The sequence below is a fragment of the Dicentrarchus labrax genome, unplaced genomic scaffold (assembly GCF_905237075.1).
Source record: "Dicentrarchus labrax unplaced genomic scaffold, dlabrax2021, whole genome shotgun sequence".
Taxonomy (NCBI): Eukaryota; Metazoa; Chordata; class Actinopteri; family Moronidae; genus Dicentrarchus; species Dicentrarchus labrax.
In genome coordinates this window covers 8897242-8916332 of record NW_026136722.1, presented here as the reverse complement: position 1 = coordinate 8916332, position 19091 = coordinate 8897242, and the positions used below count along the sequence as shown (strand labels likewise).

The 19091-nt window shown below is 44.1% G+C and overlaps 1 protein-coding gene across 1 annotated transcript in view; it reads left to right on the top strand.

The window, feature by feature from the left end:
• crebbpb (CREB binding protein b) overlaps positions 1 to 18543 on the top strand; it is a 38580-nt gene extending 20037 nt beyond the window's left edge. The window contains 25 exon segments of the mRNA XM_051387549.1: positions 184 to 321; positions 441 to 558; positions 743 to 917; positions 1029 to 1091; positions 1376 to 1497; positions 2061 to 2249; positions 2405 to 2836; positions 3066 to 3239; positions 3383 to 3554; positions 3821 to 3939; positions 5699 to 5938; positions 6094 to 6182; positions 7227 to 7337; positions 7497 to 7553; positions 7677 to 7754; positions 7897 to 7964; positions 8073 to 8223; positions 11161 to 11307; positions 11415 to 11528; positions 11637 to 11802; positions 13860 to 14027; positions 14284 to 14445; positions 14760 to 15041; positions 15150 to 16868; positions 16870 to 18543. Coding sequence (XP_051243509.1) covers positions 184 to 321; positions 441 to 558; positions 743 to 917; positions 1029 to 1091; positions 1376 to 1497; positions 2061 to 2249; positions 2405 to 2836; positions 3066 to 3239; positions 3383 to 3554; positions 3821 to 3939; positions 5699 to 5938; positions 6094 to 6182; positions 7227 to 7337; positions 7497 to 7553; positions 7677 to 7754; positions 7897 to 7964; positions 8073 to 8223; positions 11161 to 11307; positions 11415 to 11528; positions 11637 to 11802; positions 13860 to 14027; positions 14284 to 14445; positions 14760 to 15041; positions 15150 to 16868; positions 16870 to 17526 — 5911 coding nt within the window. The 3' untranslated portion in view covers positions 17527 to 18543.
• Positions 18544 to 19091: the final 548 nt, after the last annotated feature.

Here is a 19091-nt window from a genome sequence, read left to right as displayed (position 1 = left end):
TAGGATAAAGAGTCCTGTGGTTTCTTGTCAACCTAATCACCACCCCTCTCATCTTCTTTTGACTGACTGAATCTCAATCTGTTCTCTGTTCCTTGGGCTTTATTATGTTCGCATTATGTCCTTTACGAAACCTTGTGTGAAATGGAAATTAAGTAATAGTTTCTTCCTCTCTGTGTTTTACAGTCAGCTGATGCCAGATGGTTCAGTAGCAGGAGGCATGGGAAACCTGCCCACTGCCACCCCTCTCTCTGCTACGGGGGTAAGAAAGGCCTGGCATGAACACGTCACTCAGGACCTGCGCACCCACCTGGTGCACAAACTGTAAGTCCAGCAATGAAACAGATGTATTATAAATGCTTCTTCTGTCATATGAAAACAGAATAGAACTTGGTGCACCAGGCTGTTGCTGAGTCTTGTATTTTTCTGCTGTCTCACTTCAGTGTACAAGCCATATTCCCCACCCCAGACCCCGCAGCACTGAAGGACCGGCGAATGGAGAACCTGGTGGCATACGCGCGCAAGGTTGAGGGCGACATGTACGAGTCAGCTAACAGCAGGGTAACTAATATAATACACACTTAAACCCTTACGACCTGAGGAATGATAGTCTTCTTTGTGCTTTTAATCCTACAGCCTTGCCTCTATGAGAGCAGAGAAATTTAACCAGAGACCTGGAATCACATTTATTATTTATTGTAAAATGTCTTTTTAAATGTCTTTTTTCCCTTCATCCTCTCACTAGGATGAGTATTACCACTTCCTGGCAGAGAAAATCTACAAAATCCAGAAGGAACTGGAGGAGAAGAGGCGCTCACGGCTTCAGAAACAGCCGGGAATGGTGGGCACAGCTGGGCCTCAGCAACCTGGTATGGCTCAGCCCAACCCCATGGGCCCAGGACAGGCCGTCCGACCTCCCAGTTAGTATCCAAACTCTCTACCCTCTGGGTGACAAAATAGGGGAATGAATAGGGTTTTTGAATATTGACTCAACTTAGAAATGAACACTGCTATGTCCTGTCTTCTCTCAGATGGACCTGTGCCTATGCCTAACATGCCAAATCAGATAATGAACCGTATGCAGGTGCCCCCAGGTATGTATTCACTCTTTGCTTTCTTAGCAGTTGCACTCCATATGTCCTTTTTTGACTAACCTTCCTAGTTTTTAAATTGCTAAGCATTTCAATAGTGCAGTGAGTTTTAGTTTCCTCAGCTCATCTGATTGTTTAACCAGTTTAACTTAAATGTGTTTGTCAGAACTGTGATGTTTAAGTGAGCTAGTTCTGTGTTTCTGCCAGCCCAGTAGGGCATGGAATATTAAATTACAACTCCCAAGTGTAATAAGCAGGTAAATAATTGTGTGTATCTGTTCCCACAGGAATGAATCAGTTTAACCCAATGGCAATGCAGAATGCGCAGATGTCTCAGGCAACCATGGGAGCACGTGCTCCCTCCCCCATGAACCATCCACAGCAGATGAACATGAGCTCCGTCCCAGCGGTTAGATCTTTCTCCTTCGTCTCTTATTTTTCGCTATTTTGAACAGTTGTCTATTTGAGCCTGTCAGTTTCTCTCTCTCTTTCTTAAACTTGCTCTTCTTGGAACAGTTCAGTTTTTGTCACCACGTTTGTTTTGTCCCCAGTCTGTTCATTTCTTGCTCCATTTTTCTTTGTCACTCTTTGGCTGTTTCCTCCACTTTTTCGCTCCTCTTTCCTGTGAAACGCCTCCCAGTCTTTGACTGATTGTTCTTTTCTTAGTTTGTTAGCATTTTGACACTAAAGCATCAATATGGGATGTGCTGCCTGTGGTTGACATGATTAATCTGTAATGAAACCATGGCAGAGCCTATGGTCTGGCTTATAACTGCGTAGTGTTTCTCCCTGGCTTTAAATCTGGTGCCATGCCATGTTTTTATTCAGCGCACTGTAAGTTTAGAAGACTATTATAGTGGAAACATGCATCTATGCTGCATTCCATTCATTTAGTTTCTTTTACGTGACAGTCTTTGAATACTAGAGGCTTGCTTCCATAATGATGTCTGTGTCCTCTCGTCTATTTTACAGATGGGCATGTCGCCATCAAGGATGCCTCAGACTCAAGGAATGATGGGTAGTCATGCCAATAACATGGTAGCTCAGCCAACCAACCAGGGCCAGTTCCTGCCCCAGGGCCAGTTCACTCCAGGTGCAGGTGGAGCAATGAATGTGAATATAGGCTTGGGACAGCCTATAACACAGGCTGCTGTCACACAGGTGAGGAGACTTGTGCTGTGTTGAGAGAAGCACTGACGTTTTTTGTGCTCCTAGCATTTTCAGTGCTCCTTGCACATTTGTCTGAATGTGGCTTTATGTGTGGACTGCTATATGAATGTACTGGTATGCTAACTCTGCGTCCCTCTTTGTTCTAGCAGCCGCAGAACTCTAACCTCCCGCTGAATGCGCTGGGATCCCTCGGCCCCCAGCTGCCCTGTGGCCCTGCTGCAGCCCAGCCCGCCCTGCGAGCTACCCCTCCACCCAATGCCTCTGCCAGCCTGCAGCCTCATCAGCAGCAGCAGCAGCAGCAGCAGCAGCAGCAGCAGCAGCAACAACAGCAGCTGCAGCTGCAGCAGCACCATGCTTCTGCACAGGCCCAGGTGCCACCGCGGCCCTCCACCCCCGCCTCCACGGGTGGGCCCTCCTCCACCCCAACCCATGTACCCAGTAGCCTCCCTGGACCCCCCTCAGTCATGGGCACACCCCCTGACCCCTCCCTACCGCTCACACCCCTGCAGCCCCAGACAGAACCCCCCAGTCAGATGCAGCAGCCAACCTCGGTGCAGGCACAGCACCCCAGCACACCGGTGAGATACTAGTTCTTCCTGAAAAGTTACTATGGCTCTTGTATTGCTTATACCTTTGCCGGCTCCTGTAAAAGGTTTTGACCAAACAAATTATAAAGAAGTTATAAGGGAAATTATTTCTACAGAGAAGACAACTGACAGTCAATTCTTAACTTTTATATAAGTAATTAGGGCTTGCTTGATAAATTATCAGCATTATGATCAGAATGTCTATTCCTCCTCTTTGAAGTTGTCCCAGGCAGCAGCGAGTATAGATAACAGAGTGCCCACCCCAGCCTCTGTGGCTGAGCTGAACTCCCAGCAGACCTTGCCGGACATGAGCGGCACTGAAGCCAAACCTGAAGTAAAAGACGAAGATGATGACAGCAACTCTGGGAAGAAGCAGGCGGATATAAAAATAAAGGTATGTTCACGATATTACTTAGTGATCAGTATTAATCAGTGTACAACCAACCAGTTTTCTTGTCTAAAATGCATTAAATATCTGATAGTTTTCTGAGTCAGCACCTTTAGGATAGCTGGCTGACCATGGTTGTGTTCATATAGCAGGAGGATGAAACCAAACCCCTACTGGTGAAGAAGGAGGAGCCAGACACAGTAGAGCCAAAGCAGGAACCAATGGAAACTGAGGAGAAGAAGCCGGAGATGAAGACAGAACCCAAAGAAGAGGAGGAAAATGGTGCATCAACCGCCTCGACCACTCAGAACCGCAGAAAAAGTAAGAACACAGAACTCATTTGTATATTTTAAGTGTGTAACAATATATTATAGTATGAAAAAAAGTGTGTGTGTGAATGTGTGTGTACACACATACATATTGTAATATCAAGTAAATCTATTCTATTTTCTATTTATTCATATATATTAATTTCAGCTCACATTTCAGTGAATGAGTAAAATTGTATGCCTGTGTGTATAGTTGGATAAGATTTATCACAGTGCATTTATTTTTTGTTTTTTATAACATTATTATTGTCTTTCCAGTTTTCAAGCCAGAGGAGCTGAGACAAGCCCTAATGCCAACACTTGAGGCCCTCTACAGGCAAGACCCAGAGTCACTGCCTTTCAGACAACCTGTAGACCCAATGCTTCTGGGAATCCCTGTAAGTATCCACAATTATATACACACATACAGTATCTCACAAAAGTGAGTACACCCCTCACATTTCTGCAAATATTTCATTATATCTTTTCATGGGAAAACACTGAACAAGTGACACTTTGATACAATGTAAAGTAGTCAGTGTACAGCTTGTGTAACAGTGTAAATTTACTGTCCCCTCAAAATAACTCAACACACAGCCATTAATGTCTAAACCGCTGGCAACAAAAGTGAGTACACCCCTAAGTGACAATGTCCAAATTGGGCCCAATTAGCCATTGTCCCTCCCCGGTGTCATGTGACTCGTTATTGTTACAAGGTCTCAGGTATGAATGGGGAGCAGGTGTGTTAAATTTGGTGTTATTGCTCTCACACTCTCTCATACTGGTCACTTGAAGTTCAACATGGCACCTCATGGCAAAGAATTCTCTGAGGATCTGAAAAAAAGAATTGTTGCTCTACATAAACATGGCCTAGGCTATAAGAAGATTGCCAACACCCTGAAACTGAGCTGCAGCACGGTGGCCAAGACCATACAGCGGTTTAACAGGACAGGTTCCACTCAGAACATCCCTCGCCATGATCGACCAAAGAAGTTGAGTGCATGTGCTCAGCATCATATCCAGAGGTTGGCTTTGGAAAATAGACGTATGAGTGCTGCCAGCATTGCAGCAGAGGTTGAAGGGGTGGGGGGGTCAGCCTGTCAGTGCTCAGAACAAACGCTGCACACTGCATCAAATTGGGCTGCATGGCTGTTGTCCCAGAAGGAAGCCTCTTCTAAAGATGATGCACAAGAAAGCCCACAAAAAAGTTTGCGAAAGACAAGCAGACTAAGGACATGGATTACTGGAACCATGTCCTTGGGTCTGATGAGACCAAGATAAACCTATTTGGTTCAGATGGTGTCAAGCGTGTGTGGCGGCAACCAGGTGAGGAGTACAAAGACAAGTGTGTCTTGCCTACAGTCAAGCATGGTGGTGGGAGTCTCATGGTCTGGGGCTGTGTGAGTGCTGCCGGCACTGGGGAGCAACAGTTCATTGAGGGAACCATGAATGCCAACATGTACTGTGACATACTGAAGCAGAGCATGATCCCCTCCCTTTGGAAACTGGGCCACAGGGCAGTATTTCAACTTGATAACGACCCCAAACACACCTCCAAGACGACCACTGCCTTGCTAAAGAAGCTGAGGCTAAAGGTGATGGACTGGCCAAGCATGTCTCCAGACCTAAACCCCATTGAGCATCTGTGGGGCATCCTCAAACGGAAGGTGGAGGAGCGCAAGGTCCACCAGCTCCTTGATGTTGTCATGGAGGAGTGGAAGAGGATTCCAGTGGCAACCTGTGAAGCTCTGGTGAACTCCATGCCCAAGAGGGTTAAGGCAGTGCTGGAAAATAATGGTGGCCAAACAAATATAGGCACTTTGGGCCCAATTTGGACATTTTCACTTAGGGGTGTACTCACTTTTGTTGCCAGCGGTTTAGACATTAATGGCTGTGTTGAGTTATTTTAAGGGGACACTAAATTTACACTGTTACACAAGCTGTACACTGACTACTTTACATTGTATCAAAGTGTCATTTGTTCAGTGTTGTCCCATGAAAAGATACAATGAAATATTTGCAGAAATGTGAGGGGTGTACTCACTTTTGTGAGATACTGTACATACATTAAGATATTACAAGACCCACATGAAAGCATTGGCACTGTTAAGCATGATTTGCTCATACCTGCAAATGTCTCTCTTCCCTGGTGCACAGGACTACTTTGAAATTGTGAAGAATCCCATTGACTTGTCCACCATTAAGCGCAAGCTGGATACAGGTCAGTACCAGGAGCCGTGGCAGTATGTGGAAGATGTGTGGCTCATGTTCAACAACGCCTGGTTGTACAATCGTAAAACATCCCGTGTCTACAAGTACTGCACCAAACTGGCAGAAGTGTTTGAGGCAGAGATTGATCCCGTCATGCAGGGCCTGGGCTACTGCTGTGGCAGGAAGGTAAGACAATACGAGACGGGAGCACAAAAACTGTACTATACTATATTTATCTTGTCACTTCACATTTATCTTGACTTGTATGTACTTGTTCACTTGATTACAACCTGTCTGTAACAATGATATGTATCTTTAATGTTTCTGTGGTTTTTCAACAGTACGAGTTCTCACCCCAGACGCTGTGTTGCTATGGCAAACAGTTGTGTACCATCTCCAGAGATGGCACTTACTACAGCTACCAGAACAGGTAAAAATGTGTGTTAAACCGTTGAGGGGTAGAGATGGGTAAAAAGGTGAAAGAAGGGTTATAAAAGGTTATAAAGAAAAGGTCCTCTTCATCCTCAAAGATAAAACATGACCAAAGATACCACTTCACACACACACATACCAGTCAACAAAGGTTTAAGGAACCTATTCACATACTCTTTCCTTTATAGGGGTGTCACAGACGCCACTGAGAGTTGTATTGTGGTTGTGGCCAAGCAGAATGTGCCTGGTCGGGGCCCTGTGTTGTCCTCATGTGTCTGTCGTGCTTGAGAACTAGCCCCAAAGCTCCCCCTGCTGTGCAGAATTTGCTACTGCACCTCAATATTCCAATGCAACACCATGAATTATTGCAGATACTGGCTGTGTAAATGCTGTGAGGTTTACCAATTTAGGATTCAAGACTTCCAACAAAAAGTCAATAATGATTCTTTATATTGTCCAAGAAGTTATAAGCAAGGTTTTATTATTTGACCAAATCTCTAAATCCCCAAAGTGTTAGTACTGAAATACCTTGACTTCAATAAAATTAATAAAAAAAAAATTCCTACAAGACCCGCACATTTGTATTTGCATTGTCACTCACTCTGTCTGTCTCCCCCCCCCCCCGGCATGACCATGTGATTCCTTCATCAACTCATATTGCATGTTGCTTATATTATAAATGATTGTAGTGAAACTGTGGGGTTTTTGTTGGTTTTTCATATTCCAGCATGCAGGTAGATGGTGTAGTGTCGACACAAAGTAGTCTCTGTTAAAACATCAATTTGTTGTTGACATTCATTTAAAATCATTAACATAGCACGTTTCCCTCATTTATGTTACAGTTAAAATGAGAGTGGCTGGATCATGACCATTTCAGCTGTGACTAACCTATACCTCTGCCTATGTGTGTGTATGTGTATGTCCTTCCATCTGTCCACTGCCCATGCGCTGTCCTCGGTTGTTTCCATGTGCTCCGTTTACTCTGCATTCTGCCACCTGTGCGCCGGTTTGCCTGTGCTGCTACTGTGTGTGCTGGCTGCAGTTCACCCAAATATGGCCTTATTGCCGACAGGTATCACTTCTGTGAGAAGTGCTTCAACGAGATCCAGGGCAACAGTGTGACCCTGGGAGACGACCCAGCACAGCCACAGACGTAAGTTCCCCGGCCCGGGTGGCCGACCAGCATCTGATGATCATCTTGCGAGATTATCTTGCGAGGCTATTTTCTCTTTGGCTTTCATTGTTTAGAAAGGACTTTGAATCACAGGAGCCAACGCTAACTTGGTTTTCTCTTTATCTCTTTTTCGTACAGCATGATATCAAAAGAGCAGTTTGAAAAGAAGAAAAATGACATGTTGGACTCTGAACCGTGAGTACTGGACAGTGACTTCAGTTTGTATATAGATATATATCGTGTATATGATGGCTGTGCTGCTTTTTTACTACTTTTGGCAAAGAAAAGCACAGAAAAAGTAAATGTCTGTTGTTGCAGGTTTGTTGAATGTAAAGACTGTGGACGAAAGATGCATCAGATCTGTGTGCTGCACTACGATGTCATTTGGCCATCAGGGTAAGTCTAGCTATGGCTGTATCGCCTTTTAAGCACATACAGTCCATGTTGGACCTTAACAGAATTAATTCAACAGGAATTTATATTTACCAGACTTACTGTATGTTGACACTAAACTATAGTTTCATCTTTCTTCTTCTAGATTTATCTGTGACAACTGTCTGAAGAAGTCTGGCAAAACAAGAAAGGAGAACAAGTTTTCAGCCAAAAGTAAGTTACATGTTGTAGTAAAACAACAGTTGATTTAATTTCCTTCATTTCAACTTGTAGATGTCTGTTAAAAACTTGAATTAATATTTATTCTTTGTGTTTGTAAAGGGTTGCAGTGTACGAGGTTGGGGACGTATATTGAGGACAGAGTGAATAAGTACTTGAAAAGACAGAACCACCCAGAGGCCGGTGAGGTGTTTGTGCGAGTGGTGGCCAGCTCTGACAAAAATGTGGAGATAAAGCCTGGCATGAAGTCTAGGTAAGGTTTTCACCTGCTGATCAAAGTGTGTCTCTCTTGATGTCTAATTGCAGTTAAATATTGGAATAACTTGGTAGTATTGATTGTGTGGCTGCTTTGTTACTGCAAGCACAGCTGGAAACTCCACCACATACCACTTAAGAACATTTTTCATCTGAGGAACAAACCAGGAGAGAGATGTGCATTCGATATACATGCTAGAGTCTTCAAAATTAAACAAAGATGTCTACAATAGTGACAGAAGGAATTGAAAAACAACTTTCCACCCCACAAAGCCATGCTCTCACTAAATATTGTTTTGGGGAATTTTTGCCTAAATTTGATAAACACAGTTTAGAGGTGATGGAGAATGAGGGCAGAGAAGGGATGACAAGAAGTAGAGGTGCCGGCTGGACTCAAACCTGGGATGTTACGAATATATAATCAGCATCTAAAACTCCTAGACAATGGTTTTTAATGTGTTCAATAATGACCTCCTCCACATATATCTCCATTGTGTTGTGCTCACTCTCTAATGCACTGCACTAAAAATGTACTTGTGGTTTGCTGTCAAAAAAATATATTGTATAAATATAAATGTCCAATAAGGCTGAGCAATAAATCATATTTTGAACATGCGCAGTAAACATATCGTAAAAGACTACCTGAAACGCAATGAAAAATCATTTTAAGTTCAGAAATCCGGTATTAAACAGGCCCTGGAGATAAAGAGCAGAGTATTTATTATGGTGCCTCAGCCTCTCTGTCTGCTGTGTGTTAGGGCTGAGCTCCTCCACACACACACACACACACACACGCATACACAAACAGTGAAAACAGCTGATTAGAGAGTCCACGTGGACGACAACTACACTCCTTACTGGAAGGAAATGCAATAAAACCTGTCGTATAAAGCAGGTACTTTATCAATACACTGTTCAACAAGCATAAACATGTAAACCTGTTGAGAAGCGATATCTGTTCCGTCCGATTTCTCTCATCCATCTCTGCTAGGTTTTACACAAGCACTGCGATTAGCGAATTGCCACCAAAATGAAAGCTGTGTGTCGTCTGTTAAGCTTAGTTTACCACGCATCTTAAAATCTGGCAAATTCTTGTTTTCAACTGAGCCGCTGGCTGAGATAAACCAGCTCCTCCCCTCTCTACCAGTGTTACGTGCAAGGAGAGACTCGCATCAGAGGGGGACAGAGGACAGGATGATGATTGAACTGCATTTTAGATTTGTTTCCAGTGAGATATTTATAAGTTTTTATACTGACTTGCAGTTGCTGCTCTAGAAATAACATCTAGTTTTATTTAAAATGCTGACATAGGAACTACAGCGCATATGGAAAGTATTCACAATGCTTCAATTTTTCCACATTTTGTTATGTTACAGCCTTATTCCAAAATGGATTCAATACATTTTTTCTCCTCAAAATTCTACACATAATACCCCATAATGACAACTTAAAAAAAGTTTGTTTGAAATTTTTGCAAATTTATTAAAAATAAAAAACTAATACAGTAAAGTATTCACAGCCTTTGCAATCAAGCTCAAAATTGAGCTCAGGTGAATTCTGTTTCCACTGATCATCCTTGAGATGTTTCTGCAGCTTACAATAAAGTCTAAGGAATTGTCTGTAGACCTCCGAGACAGGATTGTCTCGAGGCACAGATCTGGGGAAGGGTACAGAAAATTTTCTGCTGCTTTAAAGGTCCCAATGAGCACAGTGGCCTCCATCATCCATAAGTGGAAGAAGTTTGGAGCCACCAGGACTCTTCCTAGAGCTGGCCGTCCCTCTAAACTGAGTGATCGGGGGAGAAGGACTTTAGTTAGGGAGGTGACCAATAACCCGATGGTCACCCTGACAGAGCTCCAGGGTTCCTCTGTGGAGAGAGGAGAACCTTCCAGAAGGACGACCATCGCTGCAGCACTCCACCAATCAGGCCTGTATGGTAGAGTGCCCAGATAGAAGCCACTCCTTAGTAAAAGGCACATGGCAGCCCGCCTGGAGTTTGCCAAAACGCAGCTGAAAGACTCTCAGACCATGAACAAAATTCTCTGGTCTGATGAGACAAAGATCGAACTCTTTGGCGTGAATGCCAAGTGTTATGTTTGGAGGAAACCAGGCACTGCTCATCACCTGGCCAATACCATCCCTACAGTGAAGCATGGTGGTGGCAGCATCATGCTGTGGGGATGTTTTTCAGCAGCAGGAACTGGGAGACTAGTCATGATTGAGGGAAAGATGAATGCAGCAATGTACAGAGACATCCTGAAAGAAAACCTAGTCCAGAGCGCTCTTGACCTCAGACTGGGGCGACGGTTCATCTTTCAACAGGACAACGACCCTAAGCACACAGCCAAGATATCGAAGGAGTGGCTTGGGAGGGAGGGATCTGAAAATGGCTGTGCACTGACGCTCCCCATCCAACCTGATGGAGCTCGAGAGGCTCTGTAAAGAGGAATGGGCGAAACTAGCCAAAGATAGGTGTGCGAAGCTTGTGGCTTCATATTCCAAAAGGCTTGAGTCTGTAATTGCTGCCAAAGGTGCCACAACAAAGTATTGAGCAAAGGCTGTGAATACTTATGTACATATTATATTTTTGTTCTTTACTTCTAATAAATTTGCAAACATTTAAAAAAAACTTTTTTCATGTTGTCATTATTATTATTGTGTGTAGACTTTTGAGGAAAAAAATTAATTTAATCCATTTTGGAATAAGACTGTAACATAATGAAATGTGGAAAAAGTGAAGCGCTGTGTCATACCTGATATGAACTCTTCAATATTTGTTCATTTAATGCAAGTCATATCGTCATTGCAATATTGGACAGTGTCGTCGCACATCGCAAAATAATTCCTGATTCCATCCTCTATATAAAAAAAAAAAGTAAATTGTTCAAGTTTAGTTTAAAAAAAGCAGTTCGTAACATTACTGTGATTTCCACAGGTTTGTGGACTCAGGCGAGATGGTGGAAAGCTTCCCTTACAGAACCAAAGCACTTTTTGCATTTGAAGAAATAGACGGGACGGATGTTTGTTTCTTCGGCATGCACGTCCAGGAGTACGGCTCAGAGTGCCCCTTTCCAAATACCAGGTAAAACGACAAAAAGAAAAAAGAAGAAAAATCCAGTATCCAGTTTTTCTCCATTATATATTTTTTTGTGTTGCTCTCTGATTAAATTCTCCTTATTTACTTTTCAGACGGGTTTACATATCATACCTCGACAGTATTCACTTCTTCAAACCACGTTTGCTAAGGACTGCAGTGTACCATGAGATCTTAATAGGCTACCTGGAGTATGTGAAGAAACTGGGGTGAGTTAAAAGTAGTTTTATACAGTGTAGTGCTTTACACCCCTCCGGCTGATACTGCACATCATTCCCGTGAGTGCTAAGTGAGCTAATAAGTCTTGTCACCCTCAGGTATGTGACAGGTCACATCTGGGCCTGCCCACCCAGTGAAGGAGATGACTACATTTTCCACTGCCACCCTCCTGACCAGAAGATCCCCAAGCCCAAGAGGCTCCAAGAGTGGTACAGAAAAATGCTGGACAAGGCTTTCGCTGAGAGGATCTTACACGATTACAAGGTCTGAAAATGATCATGTGTCTCAAGATTTTCTCAGTTATAGTTAACAATTAACAAACAAGTTAGAACTGTAAGTAAGTCTATGTGTCAGTTCTGATGAGCCATCAGTCAGACTCCTAAAACACAGCAGGCTGATATGAAAATTTCGCTGATTATCAAATTAATTTTCTATAACATTATGTATATTGTGTTGATAATTAATTATTGTTAGCTATGTCTTGGTGGTGTTAACATTGTCGCCTCTTTTTAAAATGAAGGATAGATGATAATTTAGTTTGTCACTTCATACAATCACACAATCAACAGGATTCTCTCATAAAGAGATGGTAATTCAGAGTTGCACATATATTGATAAATTAACTTGATCTAATCTAATAATCTAATCAAAGTAATTTCTTCTTTTTTTTTCTTCAAGTAAAGGATTTAAGCTGTTTTGCTAAAGCACAAAAACTGCCTAATATGATGAACATGTAAATTTAAACTCCTTTACTAGACATATCGATTGTGTTAAAGGTCCAGCATGTAACATTTAGGAGGATCTATTAGCACAAATTGAACATAATATCCATGGTGTTATAAAAGTTTTCATAAGTGTATAATCACCTGAAAATAAGAATCAATGCTCAAGTAGCCATTTCCCCCCCAGTTTTGAATATTCATGTTTGTGGCAACATGACCTCACATTTAATTTGTTTTAAATTCAATTTAACTAGGGCACTGCCTGTAGGAAGTATGTATATAGATATAGCTATAGAAAATGGGAGGTTAAGTAGCTTTTTTATGGATGGCCAAATGAGGTTGTGTTTGATGGTGGGACGTCAGGGACATTTAGGTTTGTTGTGAAATGTGTAGATTGATAACTATTGTGTTTTCATATAATTTGGCTTTTAGCAAGGACACTGTAGGGAGTTGAACCCCATTCCACTAATGTGAAAGTACCACACCTCATGGTCAGCACATATAAATGCTGAAAGAAGAAAGTGAACTACATCTGAAATGGGATGAAACCTGGCAGCATAAACAGACTAAGTTGTAGCATAGCCTACTAAATTAACTGGGCAGGACATATTATTTAGCCCTGTAATATAGGCTAGCATACATCAGAGAGAGAAATTGTTTTGAAACTACCAAAATAGTGTGAACGGATAAGCCGACGGCGTGGAGCGAGGGCGTGTAGGTCAGACAGTCTGATAACTGCACAGGTCTCTCACTCAACTTAATAAAGAGAAATGTCCCACAAAGCAACGTTAGAGGACCAAACAACAGTAACGTAGTAACTGTAACTGTCTTTGGAAACTTATATGAGGAAAAGAAATACCACAGCTGTACCTACGTGGAGAAGCGTCTGTCCTCCTGTCTGTCCTCCTGTCTGTCCTCCTGCCTGTCCTACCGACTCTTCCGTTACATTTCTGTCACCGGCGAAAAACTCACGGAGTGTTTGTGATCAAAAATCACCGCGACCATCAGCCCTCTGGACCGAGACATCAGTTTACTTTCCACCGGAAAACATTCTCCGTCTTGCGAGTGAGGGAGTCAGACAGCGTCCAGTTTACTGCTGGTGATTATGTATAATTATGTAATGTAGAGTAAAAAACTTAACTTCGTCACTTTCCAGGATGTTTGGTGGGTCAGGATCTCAATCATTACACATTAGGGCTCTGCAGTGATTGGCTCTGGTGCGCACGTGGCAATGGTGGCTATGGTAATGCTAGCGGAATTCAAAATAATTTATGAAATAATTTATTAACTATCTTTGTAGTCCAAACAAAGCTGACGTTGCACACCCTTAAACCACACAGCAGTCATGTTGAAACTCTCAGGTCAGTCTGATCCTGATCTGCAGAGATATTTGAGCCACACACACACACACACACACACACACACACACACACACACACACACACACACACACACACACACACACACACACAAGACATTCCTTACTTTATAGATAGAAGATAGATAGAAGAAGATAGATAGATGAGACTTGCAGACATTATCTTTAAGATACCTGTTACTATCTGGCCTGATCGAAGTCTTTTGCGTGTCTGTGTTCAGGATATCTTCAAGCAGGCGACAGAAGACAGGCTGACCAGTGCCTATGAGCTGCCGTACTTTGAGGGTGACTTTTGGCCTAATGTGCTGGAGGAGAGCATCAAGGAGCTGGAGCAGGAGGAGGAGGAGAGAAAGAAGGAGGAAAACACGGCCTCCTCTGAGACGACAGAGGTGAGTTAGATGGATAGGTGGATTTAGCATTTTGAAATGGGTTTTATAGGAGGAATGTTCTTGTTATGCCAAAATCAACAGCCTGGTGCTTAGGCCTCTGTTTCACCCCAGATTTTATCATCCTCAAGTCCTCATTACATAAAAGCTTTCACTAGTCACTCAGCCATTGTTTAAACACTCAGCTTAATTGCATAACCTCATCTTGCCTGTTGTGCAATTGCTGCTTCTCTGAACATTCGTGTCCATCCATTTCAAGGGAGCCCAAGCTGACAGCAAGAATGCCAAAAAGAAGAATAACAAGAAAACCAACAAAAATAAGAGCAGCGTCAGCCGAGCCAATAAGAAAAAGCCTGGGATGCCGAATGTAGCCAATGATCTGTCCCAGAAACTCTACGCAACGATGGAGAAACATAAGGAGGTGGGAAAGCTTACCAACTATAACATATTTTGTTTTCACAGTCCATTTCCAACATTTTAAGGTTTTAAAACTACTATTTTTCATATTTTTAAGCCAAACTGGTAAGTTGACATGTTTGATCAAATAATTGCACAGAACAGGTTGTTTCTGACACTTAATGTACATCTAGGCACATAAGGACACAAGCACACAGCAGGACCCATTGGCTCTTTGCCTCCTACATGGGAATGGACTGGGAGTTGGGAATTTGTTACAGCATACTTTGGCTCTGCTTTAAATTAACTGACATATTTTCCCCTCCATTCTACTTTTAGGTGTTTTTTGTTATCCATCTCCATGCCGGGCCAGTCATTAACACCCTGCCACCCATTATGGACCCCGACCCTATGTTGACCTGTGACCTGATGGATGGCCGTGATGCCTTTTTGACTTTGGCCAGGGACAAGCACTGGGAGTTCAGCTCACTGAGGAGGTGCAAATGGAGCACAATGTGTATGTTGGTAGAGCTGCATAATCAGGGCCAGGACCGCTTTGTGTACACCTGCAACGAGTGCAAGCACCACGTGGAGACTCGCTGGCACTGCACCGTCTGCGAGGTAGTGTCACTTTACAGATTTGTTTTGAAACCTATATATATGTGTGTATCAGTTTGGAATTTGAATTTAAATCTTGAGTTTAACCTTAATTTGGTTTTCTTACATCAGGACTACGACCTATGCATTAACTGCTACAACGCTAAGGGCCATGAGCACCAGATGGTGAAGTGGGGCCTGGGTATAGACGATGACAGCAATGGTCAGGGTGGAGAGGCCTCCAAGAGCCCTCAGGAAAGCCGACGTCTCAGCATCCAGCGCTGCATACAGTCCTTGGTCCACGCCTGCCAGTGCCGCAATGCCAACTGCTCTTTGCCTTCATGCCAGAAGATGAAGAGGGTGGTTCAACACACCAAGGGCTGCAAGCGCAAGACCAATGGTGGCTGCCCTGTGTGCAAGCAGCTCATCGCTTTATGTTGTTATCACGCCAAGCACTGTCAGGAGAACAAGTGTCCTGTTCCCTTCTGTCTCAACATCAAGCACAAACTCCGCCAGCAGCAGCTGCAGCATAGGCTCCAGCAGGCTCAAATGATGCGCCGCAGAATGGCCACCATGGCTGGTAGGGGTATGCCCATGCCGTCTCCACCTACCTCAGCTGCCCCTGACACCCCCAACTCTGTACAGCAGCCTAATACACCCCAGACCCCCCAGCCCATGCCCAACCAGCCCCAACAACAGCAGACACCAAACCCTGCCAATATTGCCCAAAGCTTCCCCAATAATGGCCGCAGCAGTCAGCCCCCAACACCAGTACCGCAGGGCAAACCAGGTCCTCAGTCATCACCTCACCATCAGCAACAGTCACCTCTGCATAACATGCCACACCAACAGCCGCCTCAGCCCCCGCAGCAACAACAGCAACAACAACAGCAACAGCAACAGCAACAACAACAACAACAACAACAACAACAACAACAGCAGCAGCAGCAACAACAGCAGCAACAACAGCCACTGCTGGCAGCCCTGAAGGTGGCCCAACAGATTGAGATTGTAGCCAAGGCGAGGCATCAGCAGCAGCAGAATTATGCCATGAATGGGATGTCCATGAACCACTCACGAATGATGGGGCCCATGCAGGGCCAGATGCAGATGATGCAGGGGCCACGGGGCCCCCAGGTGATGCAGGCTATGCAGCAGGGCCAGTGGGGTCCAGGGATGCAGAATCCAATGCAGAATCCCCAGGGTCATCCACCGCAGGTCCCTCCTCAACAAGGCCCTATGCCCCCACAGCAGGCTCAGGGAAATACCATGCCCCAGCAGCCCCAGCTCATGCAGAGGCCCATAATGCCCCAGCAACAGGGTCTCCCAATGCCTGGCGTCATGCCTCCCCAGGGGACCTCACAACAGGGCATGACACCGCAGCAGCATAACATGCCACGGGGGATACCGGGCAACATTGCCCCGAGTGCCCTGCAGGAATTACTGCGCACCCTCAAATCTCCCAGCTCTCCCCAGCAGCAACAGCAGGTCCTTAACATCCTTAAGTCTAACCCCCACCTCATGGCCGCCTTCATTAAACAGAGGACAGCCAAGTACCAGGCGAACCAGCCGCAGCAACAGCAGCAGGGGCAGCAGCAGAACCCGCAGGCCATGCTGGGGACCCAGGCAGGAATGCAGGCCATTGCTGCCATTGCAAACCAAGTGCAGAGGCCAGGGATGGCACCTCAGCAGCAGCCTCCTCAACATGCGGGGTCCCAGGGCATGGCAAGCATGGGCCCCCAAGGCCAGATGATGAATGTTGCTCAAAACGGCAATCCCCAACTGTACCGCAGACAGCAGCTGCTCAGGTTGCAGCAAATGCAGCAGCAGCAGCAGCAGCAGCAGCAGCAGCGGAGGCATGCCTCAGGGCCATGGTCAGTTCCCGCAGCAGCAGCCAGGGCCAGCGAGCTACTCCCAACTCCGTATGCAGCAGCAAATGGCTATGCAAGGAGGTGGGGGCCCCATGGGACAGCTCCCACCCACGTCCCAAATGGGCCAACCTGGCATGGTCATGGACGGGCCCCAGAACCTTCTCCAGCAGCGCATGCTTCAGCAGCAACAACAGCAGCAGATGTTAAAGCAACAGATGGGCTCTCCAGCGCAGGCTAACTCAATGAGTCCACAACCCCACATGCTCCAAGGCCAAGCCCAGGGAGGGGCTCACTTACCTGGCCAGACAATGGCAAACACCCTGGGAAACCAAGTCCGCTCCCCAGCCCCAGTGCAATCGCCCCGTCCGCCTTCACAGCAGCCCCCGCATTCCAGTCCCTCCCCGCGGATACAGCCTCAGCCCTCACCTCAGCACGGCGCCCTCCACTCCAGCTCTCCGCACCCCAGCCTTGGAGGTCCCATGTCAGGCCCCATGGAGCAAGGACACATGGGCACACCGGAGCAGAGTGCCATGCTCCCGCAACTTAACACACCAAACAGAGGGGGGTTGAGTAATGACATGAGTATTGGGGGTGACACGACGGGAGACACGCTGGAGAAATTTGTTGAAGGATTGTAGCATTTCGTGACAGAAGAAAGGCCTTGTTCTGTTTTCAGCTGAGAAATTTTTGTACTTGCTGATGTAAAAAGCTTAAAGAATTACAAACAAATGAGTCATATGAGGCCTACAGACTGTGAACTTTCCTTAAACCAAGGGACTGCTTTTTTCTTCCAACACAGAGTGATTTAAAATTGCTGTTGAAAAAGAAGACAACAAAGACACAAAGAATATATTTTTGGTTCAGACCAGTCATGCAAGAAGTTGCTCTGGTCTTTGTGTTGTTTTAATTTGTTTTTCATTTGTTATGCTCTGGTATTGACTTTTTTAACAAAACTTCTCAAAACAAAAAATATTTCATTTTGTTATTCAATTTTTTTTTTTTTTATTTTGTACCTTTGCAAATTAATATCGTATTTGTGTTGAGAAGACTGTAAAATTATTTGTCTGGGAATTTTTTGCCAGGTTTCACCTCTTGCTCAGTTTCGCTGTTCCTGGCTAATTTATTCTAATATGCCATTTTTCAAAAGGACTGCCTTTGGGAAAGCCTTAATTTCTTTCCTGTTTGCAGAGTCTATGGGAGATTAACGTATTTGTATAGATCTAGGAACTATTGCACACACCCAAACACAAAAGGCAGGTGTAAGAGAAACCTGCTTTGAAGCTTGTTAATGTTCACAGTTGCCGGAATGTTCTTTTTACTGGCTTGGGCCCAGAAATTGTCTTGCAGATGTTTAAAAAATTGCTTTGTTTCCCCCTCAATCTAAAGAAATTCTTATTAAATCCTGAACTTTTTTTGCCTGTGGTGGGAAATCGACTTGTTTGACTGCTGATTTGTGTTCAGAGAGAGTTTTGTGCATCATTTTCTCTCTTGCATTTAACTTGAATTGATGATGAACTGTTCTCTAATGTAAATCATGCAGCTAGACAGTACTGTAAATATGCAGAAAATAAGAATGAAATCACTGTACAAACTGGTTCAAATGGCTCATTTCGTACTTATATACCATATTGTTAAATAAACCTGTGTGCCACAGACTCTGCTTCTAATTTTCTGTTTGGAGAGAACTCTGTTGTGGTCGGCAGTAGAATTATTTTCATTATTATTCAGCAGACTTTTTTTCTCAATTATTCTATTAATCGTTTAGTACATAAACCACGACAAAAAAATGAGTCCATCACAATTTCCTAGAGCCCAAGATGATGTCTTTTTGTCCGATCCCAAGTGATTCTGTGTACTATAAGGCAAGGAGAAGCTTCAGCTTCACATAGAAATAGATAAAATAGAAAGATATTCTGCAATAATAAATAAATCGGATAATCTTGTCAGCTTTAGTCCAAATTTATTTACATAATTTTAAATAATTTATGTGTCTCTGTCGTTGCCACTGTTTGACCTTGAAGGGCGAATTAATAACTTAAATGAATTCATGTCACGTAACAAAGGAGGCTAACAAATACACAGATGAAGTATAAACTGGTGCAGATACGATTAGTAAGCTTCTAATGCAAATAAAACAATATGAACCCGTTTACTATTTTATTTTTTAACACGCTGTGATTCACAATTAAACGGGACAGTTTCC